General features: G+C 40.9%; 1 protein-coding gene across 1 annotated transcript in view; it reads right to left on the bottom strand.

The window, feature by feature from the left end:
• The window catches only part of LOC138957400 (uncharacterized), a 15,761-nt gene extending 5,735 nt beyond the window's left edge, over window positions 1–10,026 (bottom strand). Inside the window, exons 1-5 of the mRNA XM_070328520.1 lie at window positions 9,751–10,026; window positions 5,703–5,775; window positions 4,757–4,882; window positions 3,054–3,979; window positions 99–171 (exon numbers count right to left, since the gene is read on the bottom strand). Coding sequence (XP_070184621.1) covers window positions 99–171; window positions 3,054–3,979; window positions 4,757–4,882; window positions 5,703–5,756 — 1,179 coding nt within the window. The 5' untranslated portion in view covers window positions 5,757–5,775; window positions 9,751–10,026. The remainder of the gene's footprint in view (window positions 1–98; window positions 172–3,053; window positions 3,980–4,756; window positions 4,883–5,702; window positions 5,776–9,750) is intronic.
• Between the last annotated feature and the right edge of the window lie 10,127 nt (window positions 10,027–20,153).

Here is a 20,153-nt window from a genome sequence, read left to right as displayed (position 1 = left end):
GCCAACTCTCAGCTATAGCTTCATCCATGTAAGTATAAGTAGCAGGTATGATGTCAGTCGTTCTCACTCTCTTAAGCCCTGGTTGGAATTGGGTTTACCTTGCTAGCTGGCGAACTAGTGATTGACTTGTCCGATCGGTGTGTACTCGCCCCTGTGATGGCTGCGTCTGAGCTGAAACAATACATGTAGCTTATTGGTTAAGCGGTCAGCCCAGGGTCTACACATGTAGCTTATTGGTTAAGCTGCCAGCCTAGGGTCTACACATGTAGCTTATTGGTTAAGCGGTCAGCCTAGGGTCTACACATGTAGCTTATTGGTTAAGCTGCCAGCCTAGGGTCTACACATGTAGCTTATTCGTTAAGCTGCCAGCCTAGGGTCTACACATGTAGCTTACTGGTTAAGCGGTCAGCCACACATGTAGCTTATTGGTTAAGCGGTCAGCCCAGGGTCTACACATGTAGCTTATTGGTTAAGCTGTCAGCCAAGGGTCATAGGTATCTTTCAGGCACTGCTCCTATGTCTCATTTACACTTATTTTTAATGAAAGCTTAAAGTCTCTACTTTTAAATGGGATCGATTGATAACGTGGTTCAGGGCATGAAAAACCGCAATTGTTGGCCAAAAGGAAAACATCCTAAAAACAAAAAATAATTATGCTTAATTAAAACAACAATTTTTTCAGAAACAGAATAGGAACAAGAGACTGCAGGTGAGAAGAACAAGATAACAATAGAAACGTATTCACCAGTACCAGACACACGAACAATAGAAACGCATTGACCAGTACCAGACACACGAACAATAGAAACGTACTCACCAGTACCAGACACACGAACCATAGAAACGTACTCACCAGTACCAGACACACGAACCATAGAAACGTATTGACCAGTACCAGACACACGAACAATAGAAACGTACTCACCAGTACCAGACACACGAACAATAGAAACGTACTCACCAGTACCAGACACACGAACCATAGAAACGTATTGACCAGTACCAGAAACACGAACAATAGAAACGTATTGACCAGTACCAGACACACGAACAATAGAAACGTACTCACCAGTACCAGACACACGAACAATAGAAACGTACTGACCAGTACCAGACACACGAACAATAGAAACGTACTGACCAGTACCAGACACACGAACAATAGAAACGTACTGACCAGTACCAGACACACGAACAATAGAAACGTACTGACCAGTACCAGACACACGAACAATAGAAACGTACTCACCAGTACCAGACACACGAACAATAGAAACGTACTCATCAGTACCAGACACACGAACAATAGAAACGTACTCACCAGTACCAGACACACGAACAATAGAAACGTACTGACCAGTACCAGACACACGAACAATAGAAACGTACTGACCAGTACCAGACCCACGAACAATAGAAACGTACTGACCAGTACCAGACACACGAACAATAGAAACGTACTGACCAGTACCAGACACACGAACAATATTGTTTGTCAAGTGTTTCTGGTACTGGTGAGTACATTTCTATTGTTATCTTGTTTTTATGAAACAGTCAAGTAAAACTAAAAAAATAGGCATTGACAGAAATTCGATTTGTTCTTCAACCAGCAGCACAGCAGATGGATGTCATAAAGTTAACTTCAAATACTCATCTTTATTTCCCAGCTAAGTCATGAATAAGTGCCTATCGATCATATCATTATTGGTGTTACGTCACATCATTTAATTTTTGTCTTCGTTTCGATTTCCAAGTTTGAAAGAGAACGTTTTGTAAAACCACAATATACACACTAGATGTTTATTGAACATTTGTTAACCTGGCTCTTAGATGTGTGAGCCATTTTGAGATATCTTCTGAATATTTCCAATGGCGTCTCCTGAAATAACTATACTCGAGACTTATAATTTTGTCAGAAAAATGTATTTAACACTTACAATGGCCATGAAAGATGCTTTTTGAAAGTATTGTGTGTTTGTTTTCTTCTTTTCTTTTTGTAAGGTAAAAGCCCATCTGAGTTGAGCACGGAGCCACACATTTTCCAACTGATTATTTGTTGTGCAGCATTTTCTACGGAAACGTTGTCTATGCATACCGTTTGTGAGCGATGGTGGTATTAACTAGTCAAGCATTACATAGTACAAATAACTCGATGATCAAAGGGCCACGCCGCCTCATGAACACCGTTCGCCTCACTGACCTCGATCTGGCCTGCAGGCTTTAAGATGGGATAAGACCATACTTCCACTTAGTCAAGCACACACCACACATTGTTCTCACTGATTGCTTGCTAAGTTGGCAATTTTTTAGGAAAAGATTTCAGAAAAAGGCACCAGTGCCTTTTCAAAAACAAAAATAAATAATATCATTATGCACAGAGAGCAACCAGTCTGTTCATTGTTGATATGTGACCAAGTGGAGGAATAATCTCATCCCATGTACACGCCTGGCTAGATCTGTGAGGTTGAGGTGAACTGTTTTCACGAGGCGGAGTGGCCCTTCAGGTGAAAAAACGACCAACTTGTATTTTCCAATGCGTTTCTTTGCATGCTGGGAAAGAAGGGCACCTGACAAAAACGTTAAGGTGCACTTATTCAGAGACTTCACTTTTACTGAGGCAAAGAAACAAAACTGTACTGATCTACGATATTCACGCAAATGTTAAACGTTTAGACCAGAATTGAGATCATTTGTGCTTCGTCGCTTGGAAGCAGTTTGTACATACCCTAATTAAGCTTCTGAGCTGCAGCAATACCTGAGTAAACAAAACATGCGCGATGTACCCACAGTAACTTTGTAACTAACACGAATGTCCATCGACCCATGTCATGAGGCACGTCACATCTAAATCTGTGTTTTAAAGGAACTGTTGGATGTCCATGTTGAATCGTGTTAGAATAGCTTGGACATTTAAGGTGAAATGCTGGGCGCAACAGCTTTGCCCCTAATGATTATCATATCAACTGTGCTACATCTTAAATCCCTATTTATTTTCTGACACATGTCAGTTTTAGTCACAGCACACACTCACACACATAGAAACACACACATACCTTACAAACTGTGCATCGTGGACACTTGATTCACCTTCCTTTTCTCCTGAAGACAAAGATGGTGTAGCAGACTGTGGGAAAGTCGATCTTCCTGATAGTATGATATGTGAGCTCAGTGGAGATACAAGAGTTTCCCGGTGGTCTGACGATGTCACTGCTGATACCTTCGATGTCAATGGAGTGTCCTGGTTTGGTGAGGCACCGACCTGTGAGGATGATGGTTGCAGGTGAGTTGCCTGCACATTTGGAGCCCTGGCCAGTACGGTACGAGATACTGCCGGGGTAGTGTGACTCCGTAGCTGGAAAAGAGAATCCTGTGTGTACGCTGGATCGACATGTAACTGTTGTGGACGAGTTGACTGACTACCTGCCACTTGGGTCCATGAGGACTGATGAGGCAGAACAATAGTACGGTTTCCAGTTGGATGAACAGGTGCCACTTGAGACCGAGTGTACTCAATCTGCATTCCTTGTGGAGAAAGTGGAGAGCTAGACGGATTGAAATACCTAACCAGGGTTTCAGGCTGAACGACTGATACGTTTGGAGATGGAAGAGTGGTAACCTGGTTCCATGATCGATAGAATTGTGCTGGTGATGAAGAAGAAGACTGACTGCCTGATACAGTCTCACTTAATGAGGGATACAATATATATTCGGTCTGGCCGCCCGAGTGACTGACCAGCATTGGCTGATGAGGTGAGGGGGTAGCCTGGTTTCCAGATGTGTTGAACGATGAGCGTAATGGTGCTGATTGAACGACCCGATTCCATGATGAAATATCGTCGTAAGCAAGTGATGGAGGTGGAAGAGGAGCTGGGCGCTGTGAGGACCAGACCTCTGGAGGTAGGTGTGTTGGCAGAGTACCATGTCTGACTTGTGGCGGTGGGTGATGGCATAGGGGAACGTGTACTTCCACTGCCGGTCCCTGTGGTGCAGATTCAGGAAACAATCAGTTCTTGTGCCAGGTGAATACAAAATCTCTAACTTTGCGAGACAGTGTCAATGTATTGGTATACGACTTATCTACTTTTGTTACCTTTGCAGCTACCCTCGCAAAAATCTAATAGGTTCAAACTTTTTGTTGGTGGCGGTATTATTTTATGTTAATGTTATATATGTTATATATGAAGTCTTATATCGCGCGCGTATCTCCAGACTCGGACTCAAGGCGCAGGGATCTATTTATGCCGTGTGAGATGGAATTTTTTACACAATACATCACGCATTCACATCGACCAGCAGATCGCAGCCATTTCGGCGCATATCCTACTTTTCACGGCCTATTATTCTAAGTCACACGGGTATTTTGGTGGACATTTTTTATCTATGCCTATACAATTTTGCCAGGAAAGACCCTTTTGTCAATCGTGGGATCTTTAACGTGCACACCCCAATGTAGTGTACACATGGACAGTAGTAGATTTTCAGCAAACTAGATTTGCTCATCATCTTTGTTTTAGTGTTAGCAAAGACCAGTGACTAAACTTTAAATGTCGTTAATATGTGTGTAATCTTTTAGGGCAGCTTGACAATAAACTCATTATGCTGACACACATCAACTCGAACGAAAAAAAGCTGAACAATTAAGGCACACCACATGGGTTCCTTTAAAGTCTGTGAACACGCTTCAGTATGTTGCCAAGCCACTCAGACCGGTTTTCTTTTTAAGAGAGAACGGGCCAGACGTCCAAAGCATACTTACTAGCAGAATGTTTTGGTTCGTACAGCTGTCTGCAAGGCAGTTTGTGCAGTGCACGTGCTTGGAATGGCATGCACAGTACTCGTCTCTGCTGCATTTTGATTGCTGGCTGCACTGACAACACCTGGGCTGAAAATACACGTCGGGTAAACGGGACACGTGTTCAGATTACAGTTCAAGTAGAAGTAAAAAAAGACAATACTATAGTTCCATCTGAATGAATCACACAGAGAGAGAGAGAGAGAGAGAGAGAGAGAGAGAGAGAGCGAGAGAGAGAGAGAGAAAGACAAATAGATAGTGAGAGAGAGAGGGAGAGAGATAGAGAGAGAGGGAGAGAGATAGAGAGGGAGAGAGAGAGAGAGAGGGAGAGAGAGAGAGAGAGAGAGAGAGAGAGGGAGGGAGAGAGAGACAGAGAGAGAGGGAGAGAGACAGAGACACAGAAAGAGAGAAATCAAATCAAATTAAATCAAATTTTAATACAACGAGCTTTTTTGCAACCAGCCCTCGCCTAGAGGGGAGACTAATCTAATCACATATTTACACGGACATTAACAAAGAAAAACAAGAGAGAAAGAGAGAGAGAGAGAGAGAGAGAGAGAGAGAGAGAGAGAGAGAGAGAGAGAGAGAGAGAGAGAGAGAGAGAGAGAGAGAGAGAGAGAGAGAGAGAGTGGGAAGGGGGAGATGCTTTCTTGTGAGATCTTTATCATGAAATGGTGTTGCTTTCATAGGGAACATTGTTTTAAAACGAGTTAACATTATTTGCAAGTAGACTCCAGGAAAACAGAGAACAGGTCCATTTTTTTCAAACGAGAGCTTTTCTTAAAAGAAATTGAAAGCGTTTATGTCGGTAATCTATATATATATTTATATAGATTTATAAGCCTGGTCCATGACAAGCAAACAAGCACACAGACAAGCGAAAAGGCACGTTGAAGAGAAAGAGTCTTACTTCGCTGTACTCCAACCAGGTCACTGGCTGATCTGATCCAGATGAACTTGCCATTTTGCTGGTTGTTTATGACCTGAAATTCAAGCATAATGAATTATATATTTTAACACACCGACATTATTGAGATATGTCAATGCGTGCATGTGTTTGACCTCAAACAGCATGTGCTTCTAACACTGGGATTAAAAATTATGATATTGTGGTTTTTTTTAAGGCTTGTCTCTGACTTTAAAAGAACACGTGTATGTAGCACTGTAATATGAGTTGTTTAGTGTATTTGTGTACTGTTATGAAATGATAACAGATATGTCAAGAAAATGGATGTCAACAGGACCCGGCAGGCTGGTTAGTGGTTGGTTTTAACGTCCCTTGAACTCATATATGTGGAAGCACATGCTCTTTGAGGTCAAACACATGCACGCATCGACATCACTCAATAATGTCACAGTGTTCAAATGATATGAACATTATGCGGGACCAAGCCGGCAGGCGAATGTTAATACCATTGTTGAGACATGTCTGTTAACATTTGCTAACTGTCAGCGTATTATAAATAACACTCTTCTTGAGGTGTGATCATTTGATTATTTATTTGTTAACGTATTCACAATAGAATATTCAAGATGTCATCAGTAGTGGTTTTGAGAAAAAGTTAAATACCCCATATTCATGTTTCAGTCGTTATCTTGGACATAAGCACGTTAACCCCTATTCCAATTGCTATTTCTGATATCAGCTATCCTTTAACTTACAGAAGAAATCACTTAAAAACAAAAGCTTATCACTTTTGCAAGGTGTAGACTCCAGCCTTAAGGTTATGTCTGCAGAGAGAAAATTCTCAAAAACACTCGTTTTGTGATACTGTTTTGCCTTTGTCAGCGGTGAAGCCAGCACGCATCATCTAGATTACAGATATGATTACCTGTGCAGGGATCTTGCTACACATTTTCGTGAATCAGACAATTGTCCCGACCTAATCAACATGAATAGGACATTTGACTGGCTTCATGAATTTCAATAGGAAATGTTATATTTGTTCTCTCTATGTCTTTCAGTTATTGATGCACTGGAACAGTTCTTGTTGCAAATGTGTTGCTGTGGTTGTGTGTGGTTTGCTCATTTTGCCGAAGGCGAAAAGGGTTACCTGGTGTTGTACTCTTGAGTACATAGCAAGGCCCAGATCTGTGATCTAGATTGGATGCAATGTAAGCGCTTTGACCAATACAAACACAATGTGATCTGACACTGTTCGCCCTCCACGAAGTGTATGATAGGACATCTGACCGACACCTGACAATAATGAATCGGACACTGTTCGCCCTCCACGAAGTGTAGGATAGGACATCTGACCGACACCTGACAATAATGAATCGGACACTGTTCGCCCTCCACGAAGTGTATGATAGGACATCTGACCGACACCTGACAATAATGAATCGGACACTGTTCGCCCTCCACGAAGTGTATGATAGGACATCTGACCGACACCTGACAATGATGAATCGGACACTGTTCGCCCTCCACGAAGTGTATGATAGGACATCTGACCGACACCTGACAATGAGGAATCGGACACTGTTCGCCCTCCACGAAGTGTATGATAGGACATCTGACCGACACCTGACAATGATGAATCGGACACTATTCGCCCTCCACGAAGTGTATGATAGGACATCTGACCGACACCTGACAATAATGAATCGGACACTGTTCGCCCTCCACGAAGTGTATGATAGGACATCTGACCGACACCTGACAATGATGAATCGGACACTGTTCGCCCTCCACGAAGTATATGATAGGACATCTGACCGACACCTGACAATGATGAATCGGACACTGTTCGCCCTCCACGAAGTGTATGATAGGACATCTGACCGACACCTGACAATGATGAATCGGACACTGTTCGCCCTCCACGAAGTGTATGATAGGACATCTGACCGACACCTGACAATGATGAATCGGACACTGTTCGCCCTCCACGAAGTGTATGATAGGACATCTGACCGACACCTGACAATGATGAATCGGACACTGTTCGCCCTCCACGAAGTATATGATAGGACATCTGACCGACACCTGACAATGATGAATCGGATATTGGCGGCCATTAATCTATGTCTGACGCCTATAACGACATCCATGCCTGTGTGAGGTACGTATTAGCAAGGGTTTTTGAATATGGACATGAATAATGTTCCGGTATAGTGGACCATGTTTTAAACATCTAACCACATTTAACAAACACAAAATAATATTAAAGTGAAATAGTCTAGCAAGACAACCGTCTCTCATCTCTTATCGGAAATATACAGTTCAGGTTATGGGTTGTAATTCTGTGACCACACACCAGGAACACCTTAAAATAAACTTGTAAGCGCTAAGTTAAATTAAATTAAAAATGGCTGTGTTTTGAGTTGGAATCCCAGACTGTAATTCTTATTATGACGCCTTTTTGCACCAGTCATAATGTTTTTCCTACCTTTCGCCTCTGAATATTTCGTGCGCTATTCCTAGAAATACAGATTTGAAATCAAGCCAAGAGCTAAAGAGTTTGTTTTGGGTGTTGAATAGATAACAACACACACGAGGAAGGTCTTAGAATTAGTGACTGAGCATTCTATTTTTCAAATCTAAATGCTGTGTTTGGTAGTCTTTTCAGGCCGTGATATTCTCCAACGGAAAGTTTGTTTGTTTATGTTATGGGAAGCGTTTTAGTCCTGTATGGCATGCGTTTGCTTGACTGTAAGTTTGACTTCATCAATCTAACGGTCTTAACGAATGGGTATCTATATGAGGACTAAATAAAATATGATGACGAAAAAAAGACCGGACTCTTGATATAGGAGACATGGGCGATGCAAATTGCTTGCTGATTACAATTTATTCAATTAGTTGGCATATTTTCGGAGCAGTCTTGAACAAATCATTGTGAGTGTTTCTAAATTAAAGTACAGCAAATGTCCCTTGAACCTGTTGAGGTCCAATTAAATCATCAGATAACGTTCCAAAATGGCGCCTTATGTGTTCTAACTTTAATTATCACAGAATCTTGTTCGTCAATTTCATAATCATCCCACAGAGTTTATGCAAGAAAAGGGATAGAGGGCATTAATGTACAATAAACTGAGTGATCAATAGATGCCTGTCATTTCGTTTCTGCATCACCAAAAATTACATATTACTCCTTTGAGTCAATTTTGAATAAATCTTTGAATTATTATGGCTTACTTTTCAACGTGTTATTTAACAAAATCTTGAAATCCCAAAGAGGTGGACATGAAATGTTTGTTTTGTGCTAATCAACAAAAACTATCGACCCCAACAATCAACAAAAAATGTCGACCCCCTGCAGTCGACGTGAGGCAAATATCTGATTGTGTGATTATACACCTTAATCGTACCTTTGTAAGCGGAGCGATATCAACATTCAAATGAGTGATAAGACGGAGCTCAGATACAATATATGAGATAGGGACTGAAATCAATCGCCCATTAAAGCACTGTCCTTCTTGTGTAAACGGTGTGGCTTACAATATCAAATCTGCCGAGGTTTTTTATATGGAATAAGACCATCCCTCCACTTGGATAGATACCAGAACCCAACTGACTGGTTGTTATCTGTGCGAGGTTGGAATTCTTGAATGAATCAATTTCCATAGTCAGCGCTAATACAAATAAATTCATCAAAACAAGTTCTAACCCCGCACAGACGGTGACCAGGTGGGTGTTAGTGTTACCTAATGTACACGTTGAAGAATGGTCTTTTACCGTTCAAACGCTGGACAAGTCTGACAAGCTGAGCTGAACCATCCAAGCAAACAGGACTGTACCATTATCCTGCAACGAAAGTAAACTGCAGGACTAACTATGCAGCTCAAAATACCAAATGACTTAGACACCCATAAGTCACTCTTTGTATCCTTCTCAAAATGCATTCTACACTGAACATGTTATAGATTTCTACTCATTACACTTATTCCTAGAATACAGGCTTGACAGGGTCAACATATAATTGAGTGGATTCGAGTCTTATTTGTCTTACCTATTGTTTTCTGGTGTCGATTGTCCTCCTGGTCGGTACATCAGATTCAGACACTCGACCTGCCTGTGATTCACTGTGGGGGTGAGGCTGATATAAATAGTTTACATTAATTTTACAATTTCTGTGTTTTGTCATGCAACGTCATGGTCAATACTTGCACGCACTCAACTGCGCAAGGACGTATAAGAGCACACACACACACACACACACACACACACACACACACACACACACAGACACACACACACACACACACACACACACACACACACACACACACACACACACACACACACACACACACACACACACACACATTTACGCACACTTTGACGCGAAAACAATAAACAAAAGAAAAGCATATTTAGTCATTATACAAAATCACAAGAGTCACAGTTGGAGACTTTTAACTCCAAAATACAAAATGCTTCTCAAGTTAAGCTGAAAATCAAGCAGGCAAACATAAATCAACAATATCGAGAATAAGAACAAGAACAATAACAAGAACAAAACAATCCAAAACATACAATTGCTGGAAATGGAATAAACAATTTGATATCACGAGACATGAATGATATTAAAATAGCTGCAAATAGAACAAGACATTCGATACACCATGGAAACATTCATCCGAATGTGACAGTACAAAAGAAGGGGAACGTTTTTCTTTCTAATCAAATTGCAGAATGGGTACTTATCAATCATTCTTACCATCAAATAAAAACATGAACAAACAAAGGCGCGATTCAAATACATTTATAAAAAAAAAGCCCTGTAAAATGTAAACATTCCAGGTTAGACTAGAACAATCCACAGGAACTTCAAAGGGTTTGCTAATTAGTGTACACATATATATATATGCAATGGGATCATTGTTTTAATTAGCATCTCAAAATATCGTGCAGAGTAATTGTGCTTCACTTCAAACATCAACGTAAATTGCAAGCATACTGCATGAAAGCACTTATGTTTTTAACATACTGACGTTCTTTGTTGAAGCAGCATCAAATGCACGAAGTGTGTGTGTAATCAACGAACCTGACAGCCGGAAAAATTATTGTCAGAGTGTGTATTGTCAAAGTTGATTTTGTTGCTATGTTGTATATGTTATTCCAAAATGTCTTGAGTTACTTATTTTCTCCTCATTGTTCAGTTGTGTACAATTGCCTGTCATTGACGTATGCGTTGAATAATATGCTTACACTTGAATGCGTAGTTATGCCATGGTTGTATGTCATGAATAACTAGTCAACAAACAGCACACACTAATTCTGAACATGTTTCATTGACGTTCAGATCATCAAGTAAACAAGGTTCTTGTTACAATTTTTCGCATGTCTTTTTCAAACACCATTACCTATATACTCCAGCATATTAGACAAAGTCGTCAATGATTTTTCCTAGGCAATACGCGAGAAGTTAGGACAGTGTTTTGATTAATGTGTGAATACGAATGTTGATGCAACGATTTTATAAGACCATGCAACATTAACATTTCAAAGTTTTTGATTCTTTGATTAACTATATTTCTGCTCCTGATTTTTCAACTTTTGTCACAATTAAAAACATGCAAAGTTTTAATCGATTCCATTGAACAATGAGATCATCTTGGTGCGTTCCTAACTTTTGGGATAAATCGGATATGACGTCATCAAAACATAAATCTAAATAATGGGGAACACCAGTTTTGGGGATAGTTCCTGACAGAGGTCACATGCAAAACGTGATCAACATATTCTCAGTCCGATTCCCAGTCTATATTAAAACATTTACTTAAACCTTGACTAAATGTAACAAGAAGGGCAAAGCCCATACGACTCACATGCTTGACCTTTACATGACCTTGACCTTCAGCTAAACCTAGCAATGACATCATACACTAAGAACTGCTTTACACATTTTTCCTACCAAATACTGGTATCAAAAGATGGGGCTTACTTTGCCCTATATATCATATATAGGTGAGGTATTAAATCTCAAAAACTTCAGAGAAAATGGGAAAAATGTGAAAAATAGCTGTTTTTTAGACAACATTTATGGCCCCTGCGACCTTGACCTTGAAGCAATGTCAAGATGCTATGTATGTTTTTTGGGGCCTTGTCATCATACACCATCTTGCCAAATTTGGTACTGATAGACTGAATAGTGTCCAAGAAATATCCAACGTTAAAGTTTTCCGGACGGACGGACGGACGGACGCCAGGACGGACGGACGGACGGAGGGACGGACGGAGGGACGGACGGACGGACGGACGGACGGACGGACGGACGGACGGACGGACGGACGGACGGACGACTCGGGTGAGTACATAGACTCACTTTTGCTTCGTATGTGAGTCAAAAACCGACCTTTAATCCCCCAAATGGCCGACCTACCGTACCGTACCGACCTCTTTTTGTAGCCAGGTCATTGGAAACAAACATTTAATGTTTTGGAACTTAAGGTTATCCAGTTTACTTGTTTGATTATGTGCTGTCAGGGTAATGTTCAAGATGAAGCACAATCATTCTGCCGGAAAGTTGCACTTACCTCTGACACTGGTGGTCGACACTGGGCTCGGCAAAGCTGCGTGTTGTGAATCTACACTTACCTTACACTTATCTTCGTCACTTTCACTCTACGTGCATGTGTTTTGGTATTCATAGTCAAGTAGTGCATGGCTGGTGGCCAGATTTGTTCGTGTATGTGCTTTGGTAGTTATAGTCAAGTGGTGCATGGCTGGTGGCCAGATGTATTGGTGTATGTGCTTTGGTAGTTATAGTCAAGTGGTGCATGGCTGGTGGCCAGATGTATTGGTGTATGTGCTTTGGTAGTTATAGTCAAGTGGTGCATGGCTGGTGGCCAGATGTATTGGTGTATGTGCTTTGGTAGTTATAGTCAAGTGGTGCATGGCTGGTGGCCAGATGTATTGGTGTATGTGCTTTGTTAGTTATAGTCAAGTGGTGCATGGCTGGTGGCCAGATGTATTGGTGTATGTGCTTTGGTAGTTATAGTCAAGTGGTGCATGGCTGGTGGCCAGATGTATTGGTGTATGTGCTTTGGTAGTTATAGTCAAGTGGTGCATGGCTGGTGGCCAGATGTATTGGTGTATGTGCTTTGGTAGTTATAGTCAAGTGGTGCATGGCTGGTGGCCAGATGTATTGGTGTATGTGCTTTGGTAGTTATAGTCAAGTGGTGCGTGGCTGGTGGCCAGATGTATTGGTGCATGTGTTTTGGTAGTTATAGTCAAGTGGTGCATGGCTGGTGGCCAGATGTATTGGTGTATGTGCTTTGGTAGTTATAGTCAAGTGGTGCATGGCTGGTGGCCAGATGTATTGGTGTATGTGCTTTGGTAGTTATAGTCAAGTGGTGCATGGCTGGTGGCCAGATGTATTGGTGTATGTGCTTTGGTAGTTATAGTCAAGTGGTGCATGGCTGGTGGCCAGATGTATTGGTGTATGTGCTTTGGTAGTTATAGTCAAGTGGTGCATGGCTGGTGGCCAGATGTATTGGTGTATGTGCTTTGGTAGTTATAGTCAAGTGGTGCATGGCTGGTGGCCAGATGTATTGGTGTATGTGCTTTGGTAGTTATAGTCAAGTGGTGCATGGCTGGTGGCCAGATGTATTGGTGTATGTGCTTTGGTAGTTATAGTCAAGTGGTGCGTGGCTGGTGGCCAGATGTATTGGTGCATGTGTTTTGGTAGTTATAGTCAAGTGGTGCATGGCTGGTGGCCAGATGTATTGGTGTATGTGCTTTGGTAGTTATAGTCAAGTGGTGCATGGCTGGTGGCCAGATGTATTGGTGTATGTGCTTTGGTAGTTATAGTCAAGTGGTGCATGGCTGGTGGCCAGATGTATTGGTGTATGTGCTTTGGTAGTTATAGTCAAGTGGTGCATGGCTGGTGGCCAGATGTATTGGTGTATGTGCTTTGGTAGTTATAGTCAAGTGGTGCATGGCTGGTGGCCAGATGTATTGGTGTATGTGCTTTGGTAGTTATAGTCAAGTGGTGCATGGCTGGTGGCCAGATGTATTGGTGTATGTGCTTTGGTAGTTATAGTCAAGTGGTGCATGGCTGGTGGCCAGATGTATTGGTGTATGTGCTTTGGTAGTTATAGTCAAGTGGTGCATGGCTGGTGGCCAGATGTATTGGTGTATGTGCTTTGGTAGTTATAGTCAAGTGGTGCATGGCTGGTGGCCAGATGTATTGGTGTATGTGCTTTGGTAGTTATAGTCAAGTGGTGCATGGCTGGTGGCCAGATGTATTGGTGTATGTGCTTTGGTAGTTATAGTCAAGTGGTGCATGGCTGGTGGCCAGATGTATTGGTGCATGTGTTTTGGTAGTTATAGTCAAGTGGTGCATGGCTGGTGGCCAGATGTATTGGTGTATGTGCTTTGGTAGTTATAGTCAAGTGGTGCATGGCTGGTGGCCAGATGTATTGGTGCATGTGTTTTGGTATTCATAGTCAAGTAGTGCATGGCTGGTGGCCAGATTTGTTCGTGTATGTTATTGTACTAAACACTCGCACACAGTTCAAGCCAGTGTCTTCCTGTATCAGTCATTTGTCCTGCTTTCGATGAGGAAAGTTTGTGTTACATACAACAACTCAATCAGAGAACTCGAAAGTGAGAGAGATGAGAGGATTACTTTCTTACCCATGTATATTTAAGGTAAATGTAAAAGCTCTGTTAGGTAGTAGGGGAAGGGCTCAGAATATGGACAACTTTTTGTTACATGCTGATAACTAGCTTGTTTCCTTGCGAATAAGTTTCATTTTGTGCTTGGTAGTTGTTCTCTCTTACGTTAACAGTTACGCCTAATTAGAGCTAATTAGCAAAAATAGAATTCAGAATAATTAAGAGTGGTCAGACTAATTCAAATATGCATGAGATTACTTTGTTTTGGTTCGATGATATCACTTTTTGAAGCACAACAAGAAACTAAAGAAACTTATAACAAGTCGCGTAAGGCGAAAATACAATATTTAGTGAAGTAGCTGTCGAACTCACAGAATGAAACTGAACGCAATGCCATTTTTCAGCAAGACCGTATACTCGTAGCATCGTCAGTCCACCGCTCATGGCAAAGGCAGTGAAATTGACAAGAAGAGCGGGGTAGTAGTTGCGCTAAGAAGGATAGCACGCTTTTCTGTACCTCTCTTTGTTTTAACTTTCTGAGCGTGTTTTTAATCCAAACATATCATATCTATATGTTTTTGGAATCAGGAACCGACAAGGAATAAGATGAAAGTGTTTTTAAATTGATTTGGACAATTTAATTTTGATAATAATTTTTATATATTTAATTTTCAAAGCTTGTTTTTAATCCGAATATAACATATTTATATGTTTTTGGAATCAGCAAATGATGGAAAATAAGATAAACGTAAATTTGGATCGTTTTATAAATTTTTATTTTTTTTTACAATTTTCAGATTTTTAATGACCAAAGTCATTAATTAATTTTTAAGCCACCAAACTGAAATGCAATACCGAAGTCCGGGCTTTGTCGAAGATTACTTGACCAAAATTTCAACCAATTTGGTTGAAAAATGAGGGCGTGACAGTGCCGCCTCAACTTTCACGAAAAGCCGGATATGACGTCATCAAAGACATTTATCAAAAAAATGAAAAAAACGTATAGGAATATCATACCCAGGAGCTCTCATGTCAAATTTCATAAAGATCGGTCCAGTAGTTTAGTCTGAATCGCTCTACACACACACACAGACACATGCACACACAGACATTGTTTTTAGTGCTCTAGCACGGTTAGTTTGTCACAACAGGATGTGGTCCATAATAGGAGCCTATCCATATTTGGGGCCCTTCCCCTACCTACACCTCGGCAATTCAATTTACGTCACAACAAATAATACAATCACAGCCGACCTTGACACTGATAAAACAAGCAGCACCTTGAACCCGAGTAGCCTGCGGTATCCCTATGTTAAAGTTTATTTGATAGAAATCAAGCCCGGCTGCAAATCATGCATAAGAATTATATTGTAAGCAATATTCTCTCTGTTCCTATCAAGGTGTGACCATCCTATCAAAAACTGTACGGGCTATATTATAGCGTTGCGCAAAAGTGTGCGCTGCGACTGCTAGGTTCTCGGGGTATAAGCAGCTTATGTTCACATAAACAAAATCAGAGTGTGTCAAACAGTTTGAAATGTTATGGCATCAATAAAAACTATTGATTCCTAGGACATCCAATACAGCTCTCTATGTAAAGGGTGTATTCGTTTCAAAATATGTCTAATTTGTTTTTGAAAAATGCCGACGTTAATTTTTAACTAACAGTTTGAACCAAAACGTTTAGTTATGAGTGCATACACACAAGTTCCCGTCTCCGGTCCACTTTGTGTGTTTATCAAAGGGTAGTTATATAACCTGAGCCAAACATTATTGCAACATGATTTGTACCGCAACTCTAACATTCATGCTGGTGTCATTTCATTCGAACTTTCTATGCCATTAAAGACATTTAACTTGACGTCTATCTGACACACTTTTCGGACCAAGATTCCATTCACATAGGTCACGTGACCGCCGCACAAATAAGGATACCTTCAACATCGACCCGACAAAAATGTACTGTTCAAATAACCTGCGAAAATTCACATTTGGCTCACCTCTTGAACTTCGATACAGGCTGTTAATAAAATCTTGAGAATGTTGCCTCTGATTTCAAACAAGTTGTATATATGTTCCTTACACACAAAAGTCACGGCATATTATCATACGTTGTTTGTATTTTTGACCAAAAATATGACATTTTACACAGACTGAGGCAGTCAGTTTTCCTCGGAGACAGCACCAGCGGTCGAGGTGAACAATGCCTGTCGATATCTGTGTCAAATGTCATATTTTGGTAAAAAATACATATAACATTTATGTATCGATTGATTCTAGTCAGAATTTCTTTTATTTTTCTACGATTGAACGCACACAAACATGCACTCTTTGTTGTCTTCACTAGCCCCATAAATATAAGCTTTTGTCGGACTCTGACGTCACATAGCTTCAAGAATGAAATTCCAATGTTAAATTTATACACATTTCATCAATGTAAAGTGTATTAAGTACTCTATCTGAAGACCATGTTCGACTTGTGAATTATATTCCTTTGGCTTTACTCGACGACACTTATTGCCCTTGGTTGCAACATGAGGCTTACTGAAACAAACTTGTGATTTTTAACAACTTCAAATGGAGCAATTATAAATAAAAGGTTACAATGACGGCTTAAGACATCGTTCTCCGTGGGGATGCATACTTTTGTTATCCGATTTTGTGATAACATGCGCGCCTGATACAAAACTAGAGCAAAGTGACCCAGATTTTCAACGAAATATGACCACGGATGACTATACTGTGCGTTGCGCCCTGACAAAACAAGGAATTTGAGTCGTTTGCCAGTGGATTGAGTATGTTCAGCAAGTGTTGCAGTATGCAAGATCATAATCTCAACTGAAATAAAAAAGTCAAAACGGAAGAAAATTCCACTATTTCGACAACTTTACTGTGTGCGAGTGCATACAAAGTGCCTTTTTTCTCGTCCACTTTAAGCTTCAGAATCAGTATTTGTGCAAAACCATGGATTTAAAAGATAGTTCCCGATGCGTTTTCTGTTATATTGTCAGCAATACCACCACATATAATGCCGGACCTTTCAGTTTGCATTTATGATCTAATTCAAAATATCGTCCTCCAGTAGGGGTGTCACCAGTAAGAAGCAAATTACATCAGCATCTCTGGCAAAATGTAAACATAAAACTTTATGTCTAAGTCCTGATACATCTGCCTTGCTCATAGTATAAATTGTGTATACAAGTGAGCCGTATTCCCTTTAGCGCAATAAGCCAAAATACATTAGAACGCTAAAATGTTAGCACAGTTCTCAGAAAAAAAGGTTGTATTATTAAAGCACGGACAAAATTACATTCTCTACAATGTGTTGAGACTATATTCCTCTTATTGAAAATGAAAATGTCACAACAACAAGGTCATTTTGAGAAAATTGAATAGCAACTGGCACTGAAACTGCCACTACTGTACAGGAGCCTAGGAATGGCAAGTCACTTGACTGACAATGTCAAGGAAGACAACATAATAATAATAAGAAGAAGAACATTTATATAGCGCTAAATCAAAAACTTTCGTTAAAAAGGCTTGCTCTAAGCGCTTGACATCTAAACTAAAACGCCATTCACACTCTTTACAATGATGTACAAGAACTTCATGTCACACTCTTTCATTCAGTATAGCACCATTCACACAGTTGTTATTCTGTACAAGACAATAAGTTGTCTAACATTTAGAATGTTCATAAGATGAAAACAAGAGAAAACCAGACTGATTAAAACAACTGCTTAGTGCTAACAAAGCATGAATCTTAATGATAACGTAATACATGTTTAACTGTTAAGACCATAAAAAAAACCTATATGCTAAAATAACTTCGAACTTTTAAGAACTTCTTATAAGATACACAGCACATCTAGATAAACACCAGAATGATAAAACAAAAGGCAACTCGTTAAAACTATTAAATGCATCAATGTCCAAAACATAACACTATTTCGAAGCGTGTCATGTTGCAAAAGTGCGACTTAAAGCAATAGCTTACAAGCGTAGGCATTTTCCACTGGCCCGTCTTTTTCCTCTCTCATGCTTCACACATGACAACTGGCTTGAACTTGTGTGTGCAAGTGCGCATGTACCTACACACACACACACACACACACACACACACACACACACACACACACACACACACACACACACACACACACACACACACGTGGAGACACAAAGAGAGAGAGAGAGAGAGAGAGAGAGAGAGAGAGAGAGAGAGAAAGGTAGAAAGACGCAGAGAGGGAGAGAGAGATAGCAATAGACAGACAGGCAGACAGACAGACAGACAGACAGACTAACCGACAGACAGAAAGACAGATAGTCTCTTCAGCAACGACTGTGTTGAAAGGTAAAAGAAAGTGCACATCCAACCAATATATGATTTTGTTAGATTTATTGAAGCTTCTTTGCATACTACTGTTATTCTGTCTTTAGATCATATAACTTATCAGTGCATACACTGATACAGCACTTTTGGTCCTTCCCGTTGGTGGTCTTTACAGACAGGTTCGACTGTACGCCAAACCATTGCTCCCCCGCCCATCCCTCAACTAGTGCAGGCCAACTTCATGATACTCTCAACCACCACTCACCGCCCCTCCCTCAGCTAGTGCAGGCCAACTTCATGATACTCTCAACCACCACTCACCGCCCCTCCCTCAGCTAGTGCAGGCCAACTTCATGATACTCTCAACCACCACTCACCGCCCATCCCTCAGCTAGTGCAGGCCAACTTCATGATACTCTTAACCACCACTTCCCCGCCCCTCCCTCAGCTAAAGTAGGGCAACTTCATGATACTCTTAACCACCACTTCCCCGCCCCTCCCTCAGCTAAAGTAGGGCAACTTCATGATACATGTACTCCCAACCATCACTTCCCCGCCCCTCCTCAAGCTCCAAGATACTCCCAACCCCTCCCTCAGCTAGTGCAGGCCAACTTCATGATACTCCCTACCACCACTCCCCCCCTCCCTCAGCTAGTGCATGGACATTTTAGCAAGTAGAATTCCTATTGTCTTCTTCACGTTTTGATTTAGAAAGTACGGTATACAAATATTTTTGAATTTACCTCGCAGACTGCGTATATTTAAGATAAAATTGCCATCTGCTACTGCTTGTATTTGTTCCGCAGACTTGATGACAAGTTGTACATTTGAGAACAGAATTGCTGAGCAGCCTTTGTAGCATGGCGAATGAATTAGTGTGCAGGCTGCAGTAAATCTATTTGAACGACTGTGTTTGAATAAGAAGGACATAATGTCATAGCTGATGAAACATCTACGGCATTGCTTGAAAGAGATGTGCACTTTCTTCTTGTGTTTGAGTAAATGTTCATTGTTCATCGAGAGGTGAGCAACAAAGACAAACCATGGCAACGACAAACAGACAACTGAAGCTCACACAATGACAAACAGACAACTGAAGCTCACACAATGACAAGACACAACACAGAACAATCAACACCACCAAAACAATTACTGAGGTGGAACTAAAAATAAACATGAAAAGCAACATTTGCCATGTTTTACAATTCACGAATGTGTGCGTGTAAGCGCCAGGTTTTCACACGACAAGGAGGCTGCATCAAGGCTTACACACAACAGGTCAAAAGGTACCACGCATACGTTTTAAAACGTGTATAGCTAAATGTTATGTGAAAAATATGCCCCGTGTGTTGATACATTGTTGTGTACTCTTAAAGCTCAATACTCAGTCGTATCATGAGTGGAAAAGTCGTGGATGCACTTTCCCCCAAGTTGTCCTGTTTTCCGCTTATGAT

The sequence above is a fragment of the Littorina saxatilis genome, unplaced genomic scaffold, assembly GCF_037325665.1.
Source record: "Littorina saxatilis isolate snail1 unplaced genomic scaffold, US_GU_Lsax_2.0 scaffold_117, whole genome shotgun sequence".
In the NCBI taxonomy this organism is placed as follows: Eukaryota; Metazoa; Mollusca; class Gastropoda; order Littorinimorpha; family Littorinidae; genus Littorina; species Littorina saxatilis.
The sequence above is the reverse complement of the archived record's forward strand: the minus strand, read 5'-3'. Positions and strand labels throughout refer to the sequence as shown.